Source organism: Bubalus bubalis, chromosome 21 (genome assembly GCF_019923935.1).
Source record: "Bubalus bubalis isolate 160015118507 breed Murrah chromosome 21, NDDB_SH_1, whole genome shotgun sequence".
Classification (NCBI taxonomy): domain Eukaryota; kingdom Metazoa; phylum Chordata; class Mammalia; order Artiodactyla; family Bovidae; genus Bubalus; species Bubalus bubalis.
The window spans coordinates 52,574,940-52,599,039 of NC_059177.1; the positions used below are offsets into that span (position 1 = coordinate 52,574,940).

A 24,100-nucleotide genomic window follows, 5' to 3' on the forward strand; every position below is an offset into this window, starting at 1 on the left:
TGGAATGGAGACAGCAGCTTCACTCTAGTCCCCTTTACTGAGCCAAGGAGCCTGTGGCCATCGGACTTTGGGGATAATTGGTGGAAAGCCAGCCCCAGAAAGAAAGTGGCCCTGGCAGGTCAGCCTGCAGTTAAGAGGTCGCCACAGATGCGGAGGTTCCCTCATTGCCCCACAGTGGGGGCTAACGGCAGCTCACTGTGTAGAACAGTAGGTATCTGGTGCAGTGGGCTTGATCTGTCGCTTGGGTTATATGAAACAGAGCCGTTCACATCCCCCCTACCTGAGCGCGTACCTGAGCTTTCCTTTCTTTACCTTATAATGAAGCCATAGCTCCTAATTTGTGTTCACTGCGAGTGAAACATGAGTCTTGCATTTCTTCCAAGATCCCGGATGCTACTCTGTGGTCCTGGGACCTCACTTGGAGAGTCACTGACTCCAGTGGTTACGGGTGAGGAGGGGATGTGGTTTAGAGGGAGGAAAGGCTGATGGCTGGTAGGAGATGGGAACAGGCTGGGAAGAACCTGGAAGGGTTGGAGGGGAGTGTAGCCCCTCCAGCATCTCTGTGAGGGCATACTCTCTTTCCACAGCTTTCGAGAGTTTACAGTGATGATGGGAACCACATATTTATATTCACATTGCAAAACTACAGTGGTCGTTTCAGTTAAACACATCAAATCACGTAAGGATTTTGATTGGAACCTTACCCCTAATGACATTGCCCTTCTTCAGCTGGCCCACTCTGTGAATTATTCTGCATACATCCAGCCAGTGTGTCTCCCTAGAAAGAATTTTGAAGTGAGACCTGGGACACAGTGCTGGATAACTGGATGGGGCCGCACTTTAGAATTTGGTGAGACTGGCAGGCAGGATCCGAGGGGGGAAGTCTGGAGCCCCAGGGTTGGCCAGTAGGCTGAAGGGAGGGACAGGGAGGCTGGTTCTCTACAGGTGGGCAAGGGAGCAGGTGGAGCTGAGGCTGCCTGGGAGTGACTGCAATGCAGTGGGGATTCCTCCTGTTGCGTTAGACCTGGGGGCGGGGTTCCGGGTATGGTGGGTCCTCTCCAGGGCGGACTTCAGCTCCAGGATGACGAGCTGTCTGCCAGTCAGAGCTGTCCTGCTCTGGAATTACCTGCCAGGTGGGGAGGGAGCTTCTTGTGCCTGGGATGTAGGTCTAGCCAGAGCAGCCCTGGGAGGCTGGGTTGGTACCCGTGGGCACTGCCTGTCCCGGAGTCTGTGACACTGCCCTGTACAGACACCTGTCACTGCTATTGCTGATACTCAGAGTGACGACGCTTGCTTTTGTATCAGGCCTTGTAAGAAGCCTTGTCTCTTTGTGTCCTGAGTCGTTCCTCCTTCTGACTTGGCTTAGCTTCTTACCTCATCTGCTCCCTGTGTCAGCAGGTGGCCTCAGGTCCTTCTGTGTCAAATGGGACAAAACCCACTGTCCTTCCTTTTCTAAGAGGGAAGGAGTGTGAATGCCCTGATCAAGACCCACCGTGCGATCTGAATGACCCTGCCATGTTCCACTCATGCAGATTCTCTTACTCCTGAATTGTCTCTGTAGACCCAGCTTCGATGTCACCTAAACTTCAGGAAGCTGAGCAACTCATCATTCCCCTAAAGCAATGTGCTGTGATGGCCGAGAAAACATCAAATAAATCAGGGAATCGGGTTCAAAAAGGAATGGTCTGTGCCCAGAACATAAACAGCGAAGGTCCCTGTAGGGTGAGTTGATGGGTCCCTTGCCACCTCTGTATTGAGGTTGTCCCCTGAAAGTTTCTTCATTCCCTAGTAGCAGGGCCTGGGTTATCTCCCACCTTCTTTTTCTCCTAAAGCCTTTGCTTTAGGAGATTCAGTAGAGAACCCCTCAAGACATCTGTGAGCTGGCCTGGCCTGTTCCTCCAATAGGGAGCAGCCCTCCCATCCTGGGGGTGCTGCCAGCGTGCAGTAAAGTGGGGGTCATGATGATGATTTGAGTATATCCCTGCAGGACCAATGTCCAGGGCTTACTGGCCTTATAGCTCCTGTGCGTTCCTAGAACTTGGGAAAGAATAGTATTTCTCAGATGATGGTAAAGCGTTCAGCTCTCAAATGTCATTCACAGAAACCTGGGCCTGGGGAAGGCCCTGGTGCCTGTCTCCCCAGTCCTTTCATAGTTGCCAACCTGTTATGATTATCTCCTCCATTCTTTTGTTTGTTTCTTTTTTTTTTTTTTTTTCCTCCAGGGAGATTCTGGGAGTCCCCTGGTCTGTCAGTTTCAGACATCATGGATCCAGGTGGGGATTGTGAGCTGGGGTGATCGCTGTGGTTTGAAAGAAGTGCCTGCAGTGTACACAGATGTTAGTTTCTACAAGGACTGGATCACTGCAAGAATGAGTCAAGCATCAGGTCTGGACTCTGGATTCCTTATTCTGCTACTGTGTCTGTTGCTGCCTCTGGGTATCCTGGCAACCCTGTAATCACCCTGGCCTCTGCCATTCCTGCTTCTGAGTCTCACATTAGCCCTGCCTCTGAGATGCCTCTCCTACTCAATGCCCTGTCCTCAAATCCATTTGGGGTCCACTGATCCTGTGGAGATCCACAGGACAGAGTGGCAGCAAGTGGAGACTGAAATTGTACCTGCCTGGTGCTCCAGGAACCTGCCTCATCGAGGCCTATCTGTAGGCCGTGCTCTGCTTGCCAGGAAGGAGTGGGTGAAACCATCCCACCTGGATGGACAGTGACCTGCCAGGTGATGCTTCAGGATGCTGCACGAGTCTTGGAGAACATTTTTCCATTGTCACCAGTGAAGCAGTGTTAGACCTGACACTTTATCAAACCAGCCCACCTGATGATTGTTGGGAGGGAGGGAGGAGGCCTCTTCATTTCCATATCTGACTCAGTTGTCTGGGTTGGGAGAAGGTCCTCTGCTTCCCAGAGCAGATCACTCTGTGAGTGTGCAGGCTCTGTCGCATAAACCCTCATGGGTCAACTCAGTCTGGAACCACCTTCCCAGTGCTGCAGTGGCGACTCTGCACTCACCACTCAGCATTTAGGAGAGTGGAAATTTCAGGTATGAAACTAATAAATGTTTGGAGAGTCTCTTGTATGTTCTGAAGCTGTGCTCTCCTGAAGTTTATGGTGTTACACATAGCATATTAGGAAACTAGTTTCCCATTTAACCGGGGGAGTTTTCATGGCATCTGTTACTCTCTAGAAAGTGGGAGATGAGGAGCCTGTGTACTTGGTTAGAAGTATGATGTGTTCAGTTCAGTTCAGTTCAGTCTCTCAGTCATGTCCGACTCTTTTCGACCCCATGAATCGCAGCACGCCAGGCCTCCCTGTCCATCACCAACTCCCAGAGTTTACTCAAACTCATGTCCGTCGAGTTGGTTATGCCATCCAGCCGTCTCATCCTCTGTCGCCCCTTCTTCTCCTGCCCCCAATCCCTCCCAGCATCAGGGTCTTTTCCAATGAGTCAACTCTTTGCATGAGGTGCCCAAAGTATTAGAGTTTCAGCTTCAGCATCAGTCCTTCCAATGAACACCCAGAGCTGATCTCCTTTAAAATGGGCTGGTTGGATCTCCTTGCAGTCCAAGGGACTCTCAAGAGTCTTCTCCAACAGCACAGTTCAAAAGCATCAATTCTTTGGCACTCAGCTTTCTTCATAGTGATGTGTTAGGCATTGCAAACTGGAGCTTCTTATATGCTCCTCTCAGGAAGGTGGTAAGTTGCTGCTGCTGCTAAGTCACTTCAGTCGTGTCTGACTCTGTGGGACCCGATAGACGGCAGCCCACCAGGCTTCCCTGTCCCTGGGATTCTCCAGGCAAGAACACTGGAGTGGGTTGCCATTTCCTTCTCCAATGCATGAAAGTGAAAAGTGAAAGTGAAGTCGCTCAGTCATGTCCGACTCCTAGCGACCCCATGGACTGCAGCCCACCAGGCTCCTCTGTCCATGGGATTTTCCAGGTGATAAGTTATGTAGGTAAAATTAAGCAAAAACACAGAGGAGTTGCCTCTCACAATTCATCATCTAGACCTAACAGCACTATGAGGAATTTTACAACTACCGACAGAATACTTATTCTTTTTGAATGCTCAGGGAACTTGCAGAGTAAAAGCCTAAAGAGGGACTTCCCTGGTGGTCCAATTTTAAGAATCTGCATTCCCAATGTGACGGGAGGGAGGGCAGGGCGGGAGGGGGGCCCCCCATGTGTGATCCCTGGTCAGGAACTAGATCCTACCTTTTGCAGCTAAAAAGATCACGTGTGCCACAACTAAACACTGCTGCTGCTGCCAAGGCACTTCAGTCGTGTCCAGCTCTGTGCGACCCCATGGACGGCAGCCCACCAGGCTCCCCCGTCTCTGGGATTCTCCAGGCAAGAGTACTGGAGTGGGGTGCACATCTAAACACAGCGCAGTTAAATAAATTTTTTAAAGAGCCTATGGAAAACCAATAATCTCAGGGAATCCGTGTGATTCACATTCTGTTCATGAGCCACATATCAATAATAGTAAAATCAATTTTTAAACATCCCATATTTCTGAAACAAAGTCAAAACCCTAGTGAATGGCCATCCTTTAAAAGGTAAATCACGAGGAAATTATAACTTTCCAGTTTCCCATAATTGGTCCCCTGTGCTTCGTCTTTTAAAAGCTTTTTCTTATGTATCTTATGTATCTACCTCCCTCTGTCCCTTACACAGTCTTCTCTTTATGCTCTCATTTAATAATCAAATGTTAAAATATCATCCCAGCTTTTTTTGGTTTCTTTTGCAGCAGTGTGTCCTGGCATTCCGCTTTCTATCTCTTTATTTTCCAGGTGTCTGTATCTCTTTGTGTAAATTTGTACCTTCAGTGGTCTACTTCTGGACCTTGCCTTTTCCTCCAGTTTGAAAGTTGTTGTTTGGCATGTTCAACTCATTCACGCTTATTGCAGATGCTATTATATTCCGGCTGGAAACTGCCATTTTGTTCTGTGGTTTTCTATTTATCATACTTCTTTTTGTTTTTATGTTTTATTGGGCAGATCGCATTTTTTCTTTTTTTTTTTTTTTAAGTCTCCAGTGTTTAGATCACGCTGAGGCATCTAATTCCTGATATTTCTACTTTAATGTGGAGAACTTAATTACGAGTTCAAGGGCCTTGAAACCACAACCAGGCTGGATTGAAGAAACACGGCTGAAGAAGCAGAAAGTGAAGATGTTGGAGCCGCAGGCCGTGGCTCTGTGTTCCCTCCAACGGGAGGGCAGGCGCGTAGCCCCCACGAGGGGGCGCCGCAGAGCGTGGAGGCGGCTAGAGGCGGCCATGGCGTCTCTGGGAGTTCCCCGCGGCGGCGGAGGCAGCTCCCTAGGCCTTCTGGTCTGGCTCTTGTTCCTTTGGCCACAGCTCTGTGAGACAGGGCCGGCAAGGACTGGAGGTGGCTAGGCTGCACTGCATGGGTGGCAGCTGGGGCTGACGGCTGGACTAGGGCTGGGGGACGGAAGCGGGAGCTGGGGATGGTCCCCTGGGCAGAGGCCGGTGCTGACAGGCCGCACTCCAGGCCGCTCCTTTTCTCACTGGTCCCTCGCCTCCCTCAGGTGAGGGTGCCAGACCCAAGGAGGATTCTGCAATGAGCCGGGCAAACGCAGAGGCCCCCTCAGCTCCAGGACACCTGAAATCTGAGGAGGTTCCAACAGCTCCAGGGCTGCCTACACCCCCAGCGGAAGATGTTCTGCAGATCCCTCCTCCCTTTGGAGGGTGGTTTGCGCAAGGTACTGCTTCTTTCTACGCGGGGCTCTACAGGCCCGCCTGGGATCTAGAGGCAGCACATGCCTGGCTGGGTGACTGTCCTGGTGGGTTTGAGAGGAAACCTGCCTCTACGTCAGCGGTGAGGCGGGTGGGGCGCAGATGCAAAGCTAGTGCTGGTGGCGGTGGAAGGTGGTGGAGGTATTAGAAGGGAGGCAGCAGCTTCACCTCCAGCCTCTCTTTTTAGTGAGCCAAGGAACATGTGGCCATCGGAAAATGAGGATAATTGGTGGAATGCCAGCCCCAGACAGAAAGTGGCCCTGGCAGGTGAGCCTGCAGATCAACAATGAACACGTGTGCGGAGGCTCCCTCATTGCCCCACAGTGGGTACTGACTGCAGCTCACTGCATATTTGGGTGAGTGTTTTCTGTTCTGGGCTTGGCCTGCTGCTCAGGCTGTGATGAAGTGGAGCCATTCCTGCCCCTTTCCTCTTCTTCATCTGAAAAAGAGGCCACAGTCCCTAGTTGGTGCTCACTGTGAGTGCTACATGAGTTCTGCATTTCTACCAAGATCCCAGGTTCTGCTCCAGTGGTTGTGGGACCTCAGTTGTAGACCACTGACTCCAGTGGTTAGGGGTCTGCTAGGGGACGTGGTTTAGAGGGAGAAAAAGGCCAACGGCTGTCATGTGTGCTAAGTCACTTCAGTCGTGTCTGACTCTGTGTGGCCCTATGGACTGTAGCCTAACAGACTCATCTGTCCATAGATTCTCCAGGCAAGCATACCGGAGTGGGTATCCACGCTCTCCTCCAGGGGATCTTCCAGACCTGGGGATCAAATCCGAGTCTCTTACATCTCTTGCTTTGGCAGGCAGATTCTTTACTGCTGAGCAAACCGGAAAGCCTTGATGGCTGTTGTAGGAGATGGGATCAGGATGAGAAGAACCTGGAAGGGGTGGTGGAGGGGGGGGTAGTGTAGCCCCTCCAACATCTCTGTGAGGGGCATGTTCTCTTTCCACAGCTTTGAGGAATATACAGTGCGGATGGGAAGCACATTGTTACTTCCACAATCGGGAATGGTCATTCCAGTTCGAGACATCGTTTGCCATAGCTTTTATGATGTTAGAACTTTGATGAATGACATTGCCCTTGTTCTGCTGGCCCACTCTGTGAATTATTCTGCATACATCCAGCCAGTGTGTCTCCCTGAAAAGAATTTTGAAGCAGAAACTGGGACACGGTGCTGGGTGACTGGATGGGGCCGACAGATGGAAGATGGTGAGACTGGCAGGCAGGATCTGAGGGGGGAAGTCTGGAGCCCCGGGGTTGGCCAGTAGGCTGAAGGGAGGGACAGGGAGGCTGGTTCTCTACAGGTGGGCAAGGGAGCAGGTGGAGCTGAGGCTGCCTGGGAGTGACTGCAATGCAGTAGGGATTCCTCCTGTTGCGTTAGACCTGGGGGCGGGGGTCTGGGTATGGTGGGTCCTCTCCAGGGTGGACTTCAGCTCCAGGATGATGAGCTGTCTGCCAGTCAGAGCTGTCCTGCTCTGGAATTACCTGCCAGGTGGGGAGGGAGCTTCTTGTGCCTGGGATGTGGGTCTAGCCAGAGCAGCCCTGGGAGGAGGCTGGATTGGTACCCGTGGGCACTGCCTGTCCTGGAGTCTGTGACCCTGCCCTGTACAGACACCTGTCACTGCTATTGCTGATACTCAGAGTGACGACACTTGCTTTTGTATCAGGCCTTGTAAGAAGCCTTGTCTCTTTGTGTCCTGAGTCGTTCCTCCTTCTGACTTGGCTTAGCTTCTTACCTCGTCTGCTCCCTGTGTCAGCAGTTGGCCTCAGGTCCTTCTGTGTCAAATGGGACCAAACCCACTGTCCTTCCTTCTCTTAGAAGATAGGAGGGTGAATGCACTGATCAAGACCCAGAGTGTGGGACTTCCTTGCAGTCCAGTGGTTAAGACCCCACGCTTCCACTCCAGGGGGTGCAGGTTTGATCTGTGGTTAGGGAGTTAAGATCCTGCATGCTGCACAGTGCAGCCAAAACACTCAAACAAACAAAAGAGACCCAGAATGGGATCTGGGGGCCCCGTTCTATTCCACTCAAGCAAACGTTTTATTTCTGAGTTGTCTTTCTGTAGTCAAAGTGCTGCCAGAAATTCTTCAGGAGACTGACCAAATCCTTCTTCGCCACACATTATGTAACAAGAAATTGCAGGCACACTTAGGATATCGTCGTACATTAGTTCGAAAAGGGATGATATGTGGCTATCACGAAGATCTTAAAAGCCCCTGCAAGGTGAGTTGATGGGTCCCTCGCCACCTCTGTATTGCGGCTGTGCAGTTTCCTCATTCCCCAGCAGCAGGGCCTGGGTTATTTCCCACCTCCTCTTTCAGCCTTTACTTAAGGAGATTCAGGGGAGAACTCCTCAAGATACCCATGAGCTGGCCTGGCCTGTTCCTCCAATAGGGAGCAGCCCTCCCATCCTGGGGGTGCTGCCAGGGTGTGGTGAAGTTGGGGGTGATGATGATAATCACGTAGTTCCTATAACTGATTTCTTTCTGTAGTCACTTCCTGTGCCAGTGTGAGCATTCACCCACATTAGCTCAGTCTCCCAGCTCACAACCCTGCCACCTGGACATTATACATCTTATTATACAGATGTGGGCCCTCCAGAGACAGAAGTCCCAGGTCCCCCTGGGAGTGCCTGTAGGAGCCCTGGGCCCACAGCCTCCCCTCTGCCCCGAGCAGCCTTCCTGAGCAGGGGACAGGGGACAGGTCTCAGAGGATGAGTGTTGGGATTCTGGCAAGAGGAGAACATCACTGTGGGAGAGGGAGCAGTGAGTCCGAGGCTCAAGGTCTGATGCACCGGTCATGTTTAGGGAATGGGTTTCAGGTCTGAAGCAATGAGGAGGCCAGTATGGCCAGAGTAGGGGCTGGAGTCAGAACGTGTAGCCTGCAGGCTGTGCTGTGTTTCTTGGTCCTGTCCAGGCAGGCCTGTAGGCCGGGAGTTTGTTCTTCGTTGTGTGGGCAATGGTGCTGAGCCGCAGGCGGGACCTGGGCTGGTGGGGGCTGGGAAAGGGGTTGTGTTCGTGTCATCACTTCTAGTCACCAACTACATGGAGGATGGGGTGAGGGAGAGCTTGAGGAGGACTCGGAGTTTATGATGAGCTGGTTGGTGAGGGGCCTACCAGAACAGGGTTGAGGAAGGATGTGCAGTGTGTGTGTGAGCTGGGGTTTTGCAAGTCTGGATGTGTTTGGAGAGAGGGGCTGCTGGAAGAGTATGTAGTTGAATGTGTGGAGTTGGGACTGGGAGAGATTTCAGTGTAGAGGTGAGGACTCTGGCGCCCCCATGCTGGAATGATAGTGAGAGAATGTCGCAGCTGGGAAGGCCCAGGACTGACCAGTGGAATAGTCTCTGGCCTTAGAGCCCGAGAAGGGCTCTGGAAGCTACTCACAGTGCCAGGGGATGCCCCTTTAGTTGCTGGGTGGTGGGAGGCTTGGAGAGGCGCAGGTGCGGGGGAGGGTTAGGGGCACTGAAGGAGAATTTGAGTATATCCTGGCAGGACTAATGTCCAGGGCTTACTGGCCTTATAGCTCCTGTGGGTTCCTGAGCACCTGAGAAGTAGTAGTATTTCTCAGATGATGTTAAAAGTATTCAGCTCTCAAATGTCATTCAAGGAAACCTGGGTCTGGTGGGTACCTGGGGAAGGACCTTGGTGACACGAGCAAGGTCCCTAGTGCCTTGCTAGAAATCAGCCTTTTTTGATGATGATCCCCTTCCATTCTTGTTTTTTTTTCTCCAGGGAGATTCTGGGGGTCCCCTGGTCTGTGAATTTAATGACACCTGGGTCCAGGTGGGGATTGTGAGTTGGGGCATTGCCTGTGGTCGCAGTGACTTGCCTATAGTTTATACAGAAGCTAGCCTGTACAAGGACTGGATCATTGATCACATCATTAAGGTGTCCTCTTGTGCCTCAGCTGGATTCTTGATCCTATCACTGTCTCTGGTGTTGCCCCTGGGCCTCCTGGTGGCCCTGTGATCACCCTGGTCCACACTCCCCACTGTTTCTGAGTCTCAATTAGCTCTGCCTCTGACCTCCCACTCCTACTCAGTGCTGTTTCCTCGATTCCATTTGGGATCCACTGACCCTGTGGAGATCCACAGGACAGAAAGTGGTAGCAAGGAAGGAACCCTGGAAGTTTCCCAGCCTGCTGTTCCAGGCACCTGCATCATCCATGCCTACCCCTTGGCTGTGCTCTGCCTGCCAGGAAGGAGTGGGTGAAACCATCCCAGCTGGATGGACAGCAACCTGCCAGGTGATGCTTCGTGAGTCTTTATCTACATCTGGGCATCATCTAACAAAGAAGAGACATCATCAATGGTGCAACAGCATTAGACCTGACACTTTATCAAACCAGTCTGCGTGGTGACTGTTAGGAGAGACTGAGGCGGCCTCACCGTGTTCACTTCTGATTCAGTTGTCTGGGTTGGCAGAAGGTCCCCTGCTGCCCAATGCGGATCTGAGTCCCCATCCTCTGCCACACAAATCTTCCTGGGGCAACTCAGTCTTGGAACCCTCTTCTCAGTGCTCCAGCGGCCACATCCAGGCTCACCCCAAGTTGTGTTGAGGCAGTTATGGAGTATGGAGATTTCTGATGTCAGCTGAATAAATGTTTATTCTTTTGTGTTCTGATGCTCTTCTCTCCTTGCAGTTGTGGGGTTGCATATGACATACTCTGTAGAAAACTAGTTTCTCATTTGGCTAAGAAACTATTCATGGTTCTCATTAAGCTCTAGAGGGGGAGGTGAGTCCACATCTACTCATTGATGAGTCTAGGAATGGTTTTAGCTAGCAGGTCCCTGCTCCCTGTACTCCTATTATAGTTAACAGCATGTCTGTGGGGAGCTTTGTACCCTAACTTCATAGCCTTTATAGCTTAGAGTAGAGAATCAAGAGAGACTGGAACTGGGAGTAAAACTTAACTCAGGCAGGGGCATGAGTAATATTATTCCTCTTCCCCTGCTTCTGCTTACTGGTCACCTCCACTTTATTACCAAAGGTCTGCATTCCCATCAGTTCAGTTCAGTTCAGTCGCTCAGTCATGTCTGACTCTTTGAGACCCCATGGACCACAGCACACCAGGCCTCCCTGTCCATCACCAACTCCTGGAGTTTACTCAAACTCATGTCCTTTGAGTTGGTGATGCAATCCAGCCATCTCATCCTCTGTTATCCCCTTCTCCTCTCTCCTTCAATCTTTCCCAGCATCATGGTCTTTTCAAATGAGTCAGCTCTTTGCATCAGGTGACTAAAGTATTGGAGTTTCAGCTTCAACATCAGTCCTTCCAATGAATATTCAGGACTGATTTCCTTTAGGATGGATTGGTCGGATCTCCTTGGAGTCCAAGGGACTCTCAAGAGTCTTCTCCAACACCACAGTTTAAAAGGATCAACTCTTTGGCGCTCAGCTTTCTTTATAGTCCAACTCTCACATCCATACATGACTACTGGTAAAACCATAGCCTTGACTAGATGGACCTTTGTTGGCAAAGTAATGTCTCTGCTTTTTAATATGCTGTCTAGGTTGGTCTTAACTTTTCTTCCAAGGAGTAAGTGTTTTTTTATTTCATGCCCGCAGTCACCATCTGCAGTGATTTTAGAGCCCCAAAGAATAAAGTCTTTCACTGTTTCCACTGTTTCTCCATCTATTTGCCATGAAGTGGGACTGGATGCCATGATCTTTGTTTTCTGAATGTTGAGCTTTAAGCCAGCCTTTTCACTCTTCTCTTTCACTTTCATCAAGAGGCTCTTTAGTTCTTCTTCACTTTCTGCCATAGAGTGGTATCATCGGCGTATCTGAGGTTATTGATATTTCTCCCACCAATCTTGATTCCAGCTTGTGCTTCTTCCAGCCCAGTGTTTCTCATGATGCACTCTGCATATAAGTTAAATAAGCAGGGTGACAATAAACAGCCTTGACGCACTCCTTTTCCTATTTGGAACCAGCCTGTTGTTCCATGTCCAATTCTAAGTGTTGCTTCCTGACCTGAATACAGATTTCTCAAGAGGAAGGTCAAGTGGTCTGTATTCCCATCTCTTTCAGAATTTTCCACAGTTTATTGTGATCCACACAGTCAAAGGCTTTGGCATAGTCAATAAAGCAGAAATTAAAGCAGAAATAGATGTTTTTCTGGAACTCTCTTGCTTTTTCGATGATCCAGCAGATGTTGGCAATTTGATCTCTGGCTCCTCTGCATTTTCTAAAACCAGCTTGAACATCTGGAAGTTCACGGTTCACATATTGCTGAAGCCTGGCTTGGAGAATTTGGAGTGTTACTTTGCTAGCATGTGAGATGAGTGCAATTGTGCAGTAGTTTAAGCATTCTTTGGCATTGCCTTTCTTAGGGACTGGGATAAAAACTGACCTTTTCCAGTCCTGTGGCCACTGCTGAGTTCTCCAAATTTGCTGGCATACTGAGTGCAGCACTTTCACAGCATCACTTCATGGCAAATAGATGGAGAAACAGTGGAAACAGTGATGGACTTTATTTTTGGAGGCTCCAAATATAAATATAAATATAAATAACCACTGCCAATGGTTACTGCGGGCATGAAATTAAAAGATGCTTGCTCCTTGGAAGAAAGTTATGACCAACCTAGACAGGATATTAAAAAGCAGAGACATTACTTTGCCAATAAAGGTCCATCTAGTCAAAGCTATGGTTTTTCCAGTGGTCATGTATGGATGTGAGAGTTGGACTATAAAGAAAACTGAGAGCCAAAGAACTGATGCTTTTGAACTGTGGTGTTGGAGAAGACTCTTGGGAGTCCCTTGGACAGTAAGGAGATCCAACCAGTCCATCCTAAAGGAAATCAGTCCTGAATATTCATTGGAAGGACTGATGCTAAAGCTGAAACTCCAATACTTTGGCAACCTGATGCGAAGAACTGACTTACTTGAAAAGATGCTGATGCTGGGAAAGATTAAAGGTGGGACAAGAAGGGGACGACAGAGGATGAGATGATTGGATGGCATCACTTACTCAATAGACATGAATTTGAGTAAACTCCAGGAGTTGGTGATGGACAGGGAGGCCTGGCGTGCTGCAGTCCATGGGGTCACGAAGAGTCAGACACGACTGAGCAACTGAACTGATGTAAATCAAGTGAAGTTAAAACACAGCCTCACACTGTACACAAAAGTAAAATGGCTTAGAGACCTAAATATAGGACATAACACCATAAAACTCTTACAAGAGAACACAGGCAGAACTCACTGAGCTAAATCATACCAATGTTTTCTTTGATCATTCTCCCAAGGCAATAAAAATAAAAGCAAAAATAAACAAATGGGACTTAAGGAAACTTACAAGCTTTTGCACAGCAAAGGAAACCATAAACAAAATGAAAGACAGCCTACTGACTGGGAGAATATATTTGCAAATGATATGACTGACAAGGGCTTAATTTCCAAAATATACAAACAGCTCATATAACTCAACAGAGAAAACAACCCAATCAAAAAATGCGCAGAAGACCTACATGGACATTTCTCCAAAGAAGATATACTGATGGCCAACAGGCACAAGAAAAGATGCTGAACGTCAGCATTTTTAATTAGTAGAAAAACACAAATCAAAACTACAGTGAGGTATCACCTCACACCAGTGAGAATGGCCATTATAAAAAAAAATACACAAATAAATGCTGGAGAGGATGTGGAGAAAAGGAAACCCTCCTACACTGTTGGTGGGAATATAAATTGATGCAGCCTCTATGGAAAATATGGAGGGTCCCCAAAAAACTAAAAATAGAGTTGCCATAATGATTCAGTAGTCCCACTTCTGGGCATATACATGGATGAAACTATAAAAAGATATGCACACCCCTGTGTTAATAGCAGCACTATTCACAATAGCCAAGACATGGAAACAACCTAAATGTACATCAACAGATGAATGGATAAAGATGACATGGCACATATATACGACGGATTATACTCAGCCATGAAAAAGAACAAAATAATGCCATTTGCAGCATCCTAGATGGACCTAAAGATGATTATATTAAGTGAAGTTAAGTCAGAAGAAGACAAATACCATATGATATCACTTATATGTGGAATCTAAAATATGACACAAATGAACATATCTATGTATCAGAAACAGGCGAACAGACACAGAGAACAGACTTGTGGTTGCCAAGGAGAGGGTGAGGGAGGGATAGATCAGGAGTTCGGGATTAGCAGATGCAAACAATTATATATAGAATGGATAAACATGCAGATTTTTTTTTACCAGCTGAGCCACCAGGGAAGCCCAAGAATACTTGAGTGGGTAGCCTATTCCTTCTCCAGCAGATCTTCCCAATGAGGAATCAAAGCGGGATCTCCTGCATTGCAGGCAGATTCTTTACCAACTGAGCTATCAGGGAATCCCACTGTATAGCACAGGAAATATATTTAATGTCCTGTGATAAGCCATAGTGAAAAAAAAATGAAAAAGAATGCATCTATATAATCTCTGTACTCTGTCACTTGAGTCATGTCTGACTCTGCGACCCCATGGACTGTAGTCCGCCAGGCTCCTCTGTCCATGGGATTCTCCAGGGAAGAGTATTGGAGTGGGTTGCCATGTCCTCCAGGGGATCTTCCTGACCCAGGGATTGAACCCGTGTTTCTGTATCTCCTGCATTACAGGTGGATTCTTAACCCACTGAGCCACCTGGGACACCCCATATAATCTATGTATCTATATAAATAAATAATTTTGCTGTACAGCAGAAATTAATGTAATGTAAATCAACTATACCTCAATAAAATTAAAAAAAAGAAGTCACTGAATATTCACGGGTTAACAAAATAAATTCAACTTCTTGTTCCTATATCATCCCAATCAGGTGTTCTTGGTCAGCAGGTGGCTTTTCTCTATATTATGATTCCTCTCAGCCTTGTGGTTCATGCTTACCTACCTCAGAATTCCCTGGAGGGCTTGTTAAACTACAGATAACTGATTCCACTCCCAGAGTTTTACATCCTGTAGGTTTGGGTGGGTCTTCAGAATGTACATCTCAAGTTCCCAGGTGCTGCTCCTGCTGCTCTGTGGACCACACTTTGAGAGCCATTGTTCTGCATCAACACAGTAGAGAAGTCAATCTTCTCTTTACTGCCTTTGCATCGAAGTGGCACACGTCACCTCTCTTCACCTCCTATTAGTGGAACTCATATTCTGGACCACTGCAGATGCTAGGGTGCAGAATGTGGCTCCCAGAGTTGGGTCCCCCACACTTGACGGAAGCAGCAGGAATCTTGGTTGTCATCTCCCAATCCGGGATACACCAAGCAGATCCCCAAACAGCATTCTTCTACAAATCATCCTGTGAAAGCCCAAGGTTTCATAACTGCCACCATTTCTTTCAGTTTCTACCATCCCACTGGTGGTTTGTGAAAGTGTATAAATGCCTTTCTGAGGTCTCCCCAAGATCTCTTGTTCAAGTCTTAGGTCCAGCTTAAATGCCACTTTTATAAGGACATCTTCCCTGGTTCCCTAGCCTTAGTGTTCTTTTCTGGTACTTTCTACATCTTTCCAGAGTCTCAAAACAACATAAACTGAGAAACTCTTCAATGCAAGGGAAACAAGGTTGTGATCAGAGGCTGGACGACATGTCGCCAACACCAGTCTGAGGATTTGGATGTGCCTTCACTGGCCAGGTTTGGGGGTACAGTCACCAACTTAAGGCACTTGGGTGTACTTCCATGGCACCGGCCACTGAGGAGGCAACAAGAGGCATCTTCACGGAGCCTGCAGGAGGTGGGCCTACGTGTTGCTAAGCGTTCATGATTCCAGGTGCACCATCGCACGTCATCGACGTCATCACGTGCTGGACGGGCCGTCACGTGTCTGAAGCTCCGTCATGTGCGTCAAGTGCGGGTGAAGTCGTCGCGGCGTCCGGGGTTCACGCGCGCCGCCGCTGCTGCCGCTAGAGGCCGCCTCAGGGGCCTATGGCTGCCTCGCTGTCCTGCCTTAGCGCAGGGCTTGCAGCCTCGAGGCCGTTAGGCCTGAGCCGCAGCTTCCTGCTGCTGGTACTGCTGCTGCTGAACTCGGGTGAGGGCGGCGTCTGTTCCGCGCCACTCCCGCTCCGGGTCGTCCTCCCCCGACGCTGCCCTCCAACCCGCGGGAGAGGCCGGGATGGGCCCTGCGCCGCCCGCCAGCTCGGAGCCCCTTGTCTACGGAGCCTTCGGGCCTCTCTCAGGGCGGTTCCCTTGTTCCTGGGCTCGCAAACTCCCGCCCTCTCTGCAGCTACCCTTAGCCGCCCCAGCCCTACAGCCTCCTGAGGCCTTGTGGTGCGAGGGTAGTCCCCTCTGCTGTGAGGGCTAAGCCCATGGTCTCCCCACACTTAAACCAGTGTGGTCAACTTCACTTTCTTCTCAGACCCTCTGTTCTTCGGAGAGTGCCTCACTAGCAGTGGCTTCCTTCCCTCAGGAAACGCAGGCCCTCAGGTGCTGTCTCCCTTGACTCCCTCAGCCCAGGCGGCCCCTCCAAACCTGACTGTTAGCCTTTCTTTAGGAACCAGAGCCAGGCCTCCTGTTCAAGGCCAGCCTGCTCTGGACCCTGGGCCCTCCGTCTGCTCTCGTAGATCTGTATCCTCTCCCTTTCTATTTACTGTGTCATCCCCTCACTGCCAGATTTCTCGCAAGTTTTCACTTCATCTTTAATTCGGTGCTTCCTCATTTCTCACTTAATCCTTAGCGCGTTCCTGGCATGTCTTTGCCCTGTCATCCCTGACCTTTCCACTCCTCCCTCTTTGATTTTCTCTAATCCCTCCGCTTCTCTCAGGCCGTGCCTCCTGAGTCTCCTCTACCTCAGAGTGACTCCCATGCTCTTCTGTGTTCCTCCCAGGCCCCCCATGTTCGGTCATCCCTGACTTATTGGTGTTCCCAGAAGTCTTGTCTGGGTTCCCTCTTCACTGCTCCCTGAGTGAACTCATTTGCCCTGGGTATTGAGCTGCAGCTGCCATTTATGTGATGCTCCCTCACGAAACAATGTGCCTGGATGCACAGCAACATACTGGGCATCTGTTCTTGAATGACCTAGAGCCATCGCAGCTCCTTGGGTTCCAAAGTTGAGATCCTTTTCTTCCGATAAACTAGGTTCTCTTTTTCTGTCCTCTTACTCAGTGGATAGTAGTCATTTTTCTCTAAAATTAGAAATTGGGGAGTTTTCCCTAGACTCAGCTGTCTTCCTTAGTCCCACATCCAGCTCATCAAGTCTTTTGCCACTGCCACTTCGTTCAGCCCTCCTCATTTATAGCCTGGCTTCTGCCAAGTCTTTGGTGAAATCTTACTGTGTTCATCCTTTTCACCTTCCTATCTAATCTGCATACTGCCTTCACAATACAAGCCTGACCATGTCACACCTCCACTGGCCTCCCTCCTCCCAGAGTCTCACTCAGGCTTCTTGGTCTGACTTAGGAAGGCACTTCTGATTGACTCCTGACTGTCTTCCCTGGTGTCATTTCTTGCCATCACAGGCTTTGTCCTTTATCCTCTAGAGTCTCCAGCTTACACCATGATGTTTCTTTCATAAAGAATGTCATTGTCACTTTTCATTTCTATTTTACTATCTCATCTTTAAGATCTGGCACAATAACCCCTCTTTCCAGAATCCTCTCTGTCTTCTTCTGGGCTTACCTGACACCTGGAGCCTTGTCCCCACATTGATCTCACATGAGTGACTGTGTGTTTACTTGTGACTTCTCTGCTGGACAACCTGCTCCTCAAAAGCACATACAGGATGTGTCTGTCTGATACACCTCTGTCCCTTGATACAACCCCCAGCCCCTTGGCCTTGGGCTCCAGGGCTGGGAACAGAGTGGGAGATAAGGAAATAATTGGTGAAGGATTGAATGAACTAATGAAAAATGTACTTCTTCATTGTCATCCTGTTACAACCTCTTATTTCATCTCTGTTCCCCGTTTCTCCTCCAGGTTACAAAGGAGACAGCACCAAACCAGGTGGGTAGGGTAAGACCCTGCCTCAAGAAAACCTTGGATCCTGGGAGGGTATATTCTGAAGAGGGTCACAGAGATAGTGTTTCTGGGTCTATAGCAAGCAGAAATTCAGTGTAAATGGCCTGCTTTCTAAAGAACAGCCTGTGCCTGCCAGGAAGTACAGACTCAACAGCGCACAGTGAAAGCATATCTTGGCCTCCTGTGAGAATGCAGAGCCTCTTCAAGTTCAACCCAAGCTGTATCCCATCAGGGAACATGCCCAGGAAGAAACCTTTTGAGCTCTGAACTGTTCATTTGCAAATGGAGCCTCTTGGGCCTTATGGAAGTGTCTGCAGAGCCTGGCTCTTCTGGGTTCTTCCTGTCTTTTTCCTTAGACTTTTAAGGGTGGAGGGTTGTGTTGCTCCTGTTTGTTCATAGGTTTCCATTGTAACAGGTGCACCCCGGTTTATTGTGGATTGTTTGGTTAAGTTAGTTATTTCTTCTTATATCTTTGCCCTACCCCTATTCCTTCTCTTCACTCTCCTCCCAACCTTTCTTGTATGTTCGATGCATATCTTTGTGTTTTGGTATAATTACATATTGTGGTTTTGTGTGCATGTATTTTTAACTTACATAAACAGTATGTGCTCTAGATCTCTTTCTGTTTCCTCCTCTTTTCATTTAGCTCCATTTAAAAAATATTTTCCTTGGAAATAATTTTAAACATACAAAAGACTGAAAATAGTACAAGGAACACACACATATACATAATTTTTTTCAGAATCAGTTGAGAGTAGCATGCAACTCTTTATCCCTGAATAGTCTGATGTGTATTTTCTAAGGATATTCTCTTAGGTAATCACAGTACAACCTATGAATTTCAAAAATGTACATTGATATCGTATTTTTATTTACTGTCCATATTCTAATTGAGTCAGCCCTCTGCATTCCTACCAGCAATTTGTGAAGGTGTATATATTGTTACAGACCTCCCACCCCTTGGCTTCATCCAGCTTTTGCCTATCTAACAGATTAAAAAACTGACTCTTTAGTTTAATTGAGATTTTTCTCATTACTAATGAGCATGTCTCATTGTGCTTTTGGCCTCTTGAATTTCATCTTCTGATAAATTGTCCTTATCCCTTTGTACATAGTCTATTGTTCTTTTTTCTTGATGATTTCCTAGAGTTCCTTGTATATTCCTAACAAAAGCATTGATTTTAGACATTGCAGATATTACCTGCTAATCTGTCATCTGTCTGTCAACCTTGTTCCTGGGGTCAAAAATCCTTGATTTTTATGTAATCATGTTAATCAGTTTAATGCCTTTATGGGTTGTGGTTTGAGGTTTGTTTAAAGAGTCCTTTTCCATCCCATGTCACATGTTTGGCTGTTAACTTTACAGGTTTACCTTCAAGGTCTTCAAGTACTACTAGAGAAGAATTGAGTTTTGTTTTTCTTATTTTATAATGAGCCAGTTTTCCCAGCACCATCTGCTCAACAGTCCATCATTTACTCAGATTGTGGTAGCGCCTTTATTTACATTAAGTTCCTGTATTCTGAGGAACAATTTCAAGTTCTCTGTTCCTTTTTTGGGGTCCTCTTGTCTGTGCTTGTCAGGACCACAGTTTTTGTTACTATGGCTTTGTTGTGCGCCTTAGTATCTGCTAGGACAAGTATCCCTTCTTTGCTCTACTTTATGGACCTTTGTTTTTCTATTTCAATTTTAAAGTAAGTTTATCAAATTTCTTAAAAATTTGAAATGGGAAAGTGACTTTACAGATTAATTTTGGGAAGAATTACATCTGAAATATTTATTCTATTTTAAAACAATGGGTCTTTCTCCATTTATTCCAGTCATTTTCGTGTCCTTTATTAGAGTTTGAAATATATTACCACAGACATCTTGCTTAGTGTTGAATACTTGAATTCGAGGGTATTTTATAATTTTTAGCTATAAAGTGTATCTTATTTTGAATACAGTTGTGCTATATTCAGGTCGGTTGGGGTAGAGAAATGTTACTGATTTTACAAATCAGCTATTGAAGTATTATATACATGCCTGCAAAAAGTGCACAAATCTTGTGCCCAGCTCATGAAATTATCACACAGTGAATGCATCTGTGCAGTCTCCACCCAGTCAGAAAGTAGAGTGGTACCAGCACCCAGAAGCTCCCTTCTGTCGTCCCAGTTACTTCCTTTGCCCTCCTCCCACAAAGTATCATTACCACTGGCTTCTGAAAGTGTAATTTATTTGGTTTGTTCTCTAATGTTGTATAATGTTTCCTGTAGATTTTCTTACTGCTAAAGTAAGAGTTTGTTTTGTTTTTAGTCATAAAGCTGTGTTGAATTTTTGAAATGCCCTTTTCTATATCTGTTAAGAAAAGCACATGATTTTTCCTTAGAGAAAAAGAACTGTTTGTGTGGAGAATACCCCAAGAGTGCTTCCACTGTGGACTACCCTTGTGCCCTGGGACAATCTCTACATGATCATGGTTCATTATTTTAAAAAATATAATATCGGCTAATATTTTATTTACAATTCTGCATGTATCTTCACATTCATACAGTCATACAACTTGATTGTTGAAACTACTTGCAGACTAACAGTGTGTAAGCTGTGAGTGGGAGGCCTCTGTTGGCTCCATGCTGGGGCTTTTTCTTGAATCGTCTGTGTAAAGATTTCTGACATAGAAGTCTGGAGATCTTCTTGACTCTGAGTAGTATGGGGACAGAGGCCTTTTGCATTTAAGAGATGCAGAAAACCTTTTAGGAACATGGCCTGAGAACATAAGAAAATACATTTCCTGTCTTGGGGCTCCTTCTATGCTTCTCCCTAGTTTTGAAGTTTTGTGCTTTTCGCTCCCTGTGTGTCTCAGTATCTCTCTCTTCCTATCATGTCTTTGTCTTGATGCTTTTTATCTCTGTTATTGTCATTTTCTGTCCAGCTCAGTGCCTTTGGGTAGGCCGCTGCTCTTCTCTCACCTTTAGTTTCCCCTTCTTTGAAATGGAAGCAAGTCCCCGAGTTTACAGCCTTGTGCAAATTCCTCTGGGGGCATCTTGGTCTTAGTCATCCTTAGCCTCCTCTGTGTGGCCACTGTATCTCCCTGGCACACTGTTCCTGAAGCTTGTGGCCAACCTTGGTGGCCGAAGAATTTGGACCTGTCTCGCCATTGGCCCTGGGAAGTGAGCCTCCGAGTGGGAAATGAGCACGTGTGTGGAGGGGCCCTCATTGACCTCAAATGGGTGGTGACTGCTGCCCACTGCATCCAAGGGTGAGTATGGCCTCTGGAGACCCAAGACTGTAAAGGACCCAGCCTAGACTCCTTGTTTCCTCTGTGAAATAGTGTGGGGATATAGGAGGTTGAGGGAGCGGGAAGGGATTTCCAGAATAGGAGAGAGTCACTCAGGCAGGACTTCTATTAATGGGAGCATCCTTGGTGGAGGTAGGAGCATAGTGTTGCTTGAGAACCTGAGATCCACCAGATGGGGCTCTGTGTCTCCTGTAGCACAAAGGAGTATTCAGTGATTCTTGGCACCTCCAAGCTGAAGCCCCCGAACTCCACAAGAACCCTCTTGATCCCTGTGAGGGACATCATTATGCACCCCAAGTACTGGGGCCGGACCTTCATCATGGGTGATGTGGCCCTTCTCCAACTTTACAATCCTGTCATCATCAGCAAGTATGTGCAGCCCATCTGCCTTCCAGAGCCCAATTACAGCCTGAAGGTTGGGACACAGTGCTGGGTAACTGGCTGGGGCCAGGTTAAACAGCGCTTCTCAGGTAAGGAGGAAGGGGTTGGGGGTGAGGTATGGCACCCCAGAGGGTACACTCCATTCTGTTGGGGTCTTGCCTGCTGAGCCCCTTCATGGTGCTTCTCACGAAGCTGTTACCTATGACCCCTGGTTCTTTGAATGTGTTAGGATTGCTCCTCACATGATAACTGTTGCCATGGTTGACACCATTGCACTTGCTGTGGGCCCTTCATTTAGACCTAGGAAAGCCTGATCATTTGCTTCTTTCAGCAGCTTAGAGTTAGGGATTCATAAATTCATTCACTTATTCGTTTACCTGACAAATGTCAATGTTCAGGCATCTGCCACATGCCAGACCCTTGGCACTGAGGATGTATGTCCTGCCTCTTGGGAACCATTAACTGGAGTGTGAGTAGGGGCACAGACTCACAAGGAAAGAGGCAGAGACTTTATCAGGTGATCCTGAGAGTAAGTGAGGAGGAGTCTGGGATGAGCTCTGGGCAGAGGGTCTGCCTGAGGTGCCAGAAGGAGGAGTGAGTGTCAATCAGGTGGCAGAGGGCACAGCCAGTACAAAGCTCAGAGGCTGGAGAGAAGCAGCATGGTGTAGGGGTCTCAATTTCAGAGTAGTTGCACTGAAACTTGTATCCTGCTTGGTTCAAAAGCAAAATTTTCCCAGAGAAAAGGGTTTTAGAGTAGAGCTTTAGAGAGTTAGGTGCTTGTCAGACATGGTCCACACTGCAGGGGAAGGGACAAGTGAAGGAGGGCCTGGAGACGTGAAGGGCTGTGGCCAAGTCTTGATGCTGGAGGGACAAACCCTGGGGAGAGGCAGGGTTAAGTGGAGTGAGGAGTCAGTTCTCACCACACTGGACTCCTCCACAGCCAACTCCACGCTGGCCCCAGAGCTGCAGGAGGCCGAGGTGTTTATCATGGACAACAAGAAGTGTGACCAGATTTACCGCAAGAAGTCCCACATCCCCCGCGTTGTCCCCCTTGTGCTGGGGGATATGATTTGTGCCACCAATTACAGAGAAGACTTGTGCTCTGTGAGTTTCTGGGAGGTTCTGGTAGCTGTCCTTTGGTTGGGATGACTCCAGATAGGGGGGCAGTTCCCCAGGGAGGGGTTTGCTTGGCCTCCCTCTTTGTCATCATCATCAGGCAGAGCCCTTCTCCCATCTTCCTTCCCCGTGACTTTGATTTTTGCCTGATATTCTGGGATGGGGTCCTCAACTGAGGAGTGAAGGAAGATTCCAGGTAGTGAGATCCTCAAGGATTGAAACAAGCTTCCAAGCAGAACTCAGAGGGTGGGCATTCTGGGTCCCCCAGTCCCTTGGGCCCCAGCTGGGCTGGGAGCCTTCATCACTCCTTTCTCTTTGCCTAGGGGGATTCTGGGGGTCCATTGGCTTGTGAAGTCGAGGGCAGATGGATTCTTGCTGGGGTGTTGTCCTGGGAAAAGGCCTGCGCCAAAGTACGTAATCCGGGCGTGTATACCCGTATCACCAAATACAGCAGATGGATCAAGAAGCAAATAAGCAATGGGATTCTCTCAGTTCCCTGCACTTCTGCTTGGCTCCTACTCCTGTTCTGGCTGCTGCATCCCCAGATGGGCCCCTGATCTTCACTCTCCCTTCTCCATGCTTTGCCTTTGCTGAATGAGGCCAGATCAAGATTAGATCAAGGTCATGGGTCTGTATTCAACAAGAGTCAAGATGGGGAAAAAGTGGCCCCTGGGACTGAGTCCGGTTTTGGCCTCCTGGTGGGGAGGGAAGTGGTGGATGACTAAGCCTTGAGTGACCAGGAGAAAGAAGTGTGGCCTAGAAGCGCTCTGGAATTGGGGATCAGGATAGCAGGGATTAAATTTGTGAAAACATAAGCTGACTCTGTTCTCTTTTCTGGTTGGCCCTGAGGATTGGGGATCGGTGGGTGGGCAGGGCCTCCTGGAATTAATTCTCAGGAGGCTTCCCAGAGTGGAGACTGTTGTTTTTGCTAAGCCACTTGTGCTGCGGCTTTGGGAAAGGGCTTGGGCCTGAGGCATCAGTTTTCTCAACTGTAAAGTGGGCGTGAGGGGAGCAACTGAGACACGCAGTATAGGTGGCAGTAGGAAGGACCTATCGTGCTCCAAAATCAGCTTTCTTTTTTTTATAACTGGCATATAAAAAAATGATTACAAAAGTCCTGATCCTATATTTTTTAAAAATTAAAAATAATTAAAAGCAATATTTGGATTTTTGTTGTGATTTACCAAAAAAATTCAGAAATACACATAAAGATTCCCCCTTGCTCATTAACCCCCCACCAGTAATGCTGCTCCCCTCCTCAAAAGTAGTCATTGTTAGCATCCTTAAATATATCAATGATTTTTTAAGCAATTAGACTCATATATATATTACTAATAACCTACATTAAAAAAACTATATGCCTTGAAAACCTTTCTATGTCAATACCTAGAGCTGTTCATAATTTTACATCATGTCACGTGTACCATGTGAGTGTGTGTGTGTCCTTTAACCAGCACCAGGGTTTGGGCGGTTTCTGAACTTGTCTGCATTGCAGCAGTGTTGCCATGAATGCGTTCCTGCACACTTGGGGTGGAGTGGGGGACACACTGCAGCATGTCGCAGCGTCTTCCCAGGAGTGTACTCAGGGAGGCCCAGCAAAGG

At 47.9% G+C, this 24,100-nt stretch overlaps 1 protein-coding gene across 3 annotated transcripts; it reads left to right on the forward strand.

The window, feature by feature from the left end:
* Positions 1 to 553: 553 nt before the first annotated feature.
* On the forward strand, positions 554 to 23,590 carry LOC102398557 (serine protease 45). Of its 3 annotated transcripts, XM_044933741.1 has the most exons (11): positions 554 to 679; positions 1,562 to 1,722; positions 2,223 to 2,385; positions 5,556 to 5,729; positions 5,951 to 6,119; positions 6,721 to 6,977; positions 17,685 to 17,711; positions 20,815 to 20,962; positions 21,197 to 21,471; positions 22,323 to 22,486; positions 22,822 to 23,590. In XM_044933741.1, the coding sequence occupies exons 1-11, from the start codon at positions 607 to 609 to the stop codon at positions 23,053 to 23,055; spliced, it is 1,845 nt and encodes a 614-aa protein (XP_044789676.1). In that variant the 5' UTR covers positions 554 to 606; the 3' UTR covers positions 23,056 to 23,590. The 3 variants fall into 3 exon arrangements, with proteins under 3 accessions (XP_044789676.1, XP_044789677.1, XP_044789678.1); XM_044933742.1 differs by lacking the exons at positions 554 to 679; positions 1,562 to 1,722; positions 2,223 to 2,385 and adding an exon at positions 4,390 to 5,395 and having other exon boundaries at positions 22,822 to 23,585; XM_044933743.1 differs by lacking the exons at positions 554 to 679; positions 1,562 to 1,722; positions 2,223 to 2,385 and adding an exon at positions 5,149 to 5,337 and having other exon boundaries at positions 22,822 to 23,586.
* The last annotated feature ends 510 nt before the right edge of the window (positions 23,591 to 24,100 follow it).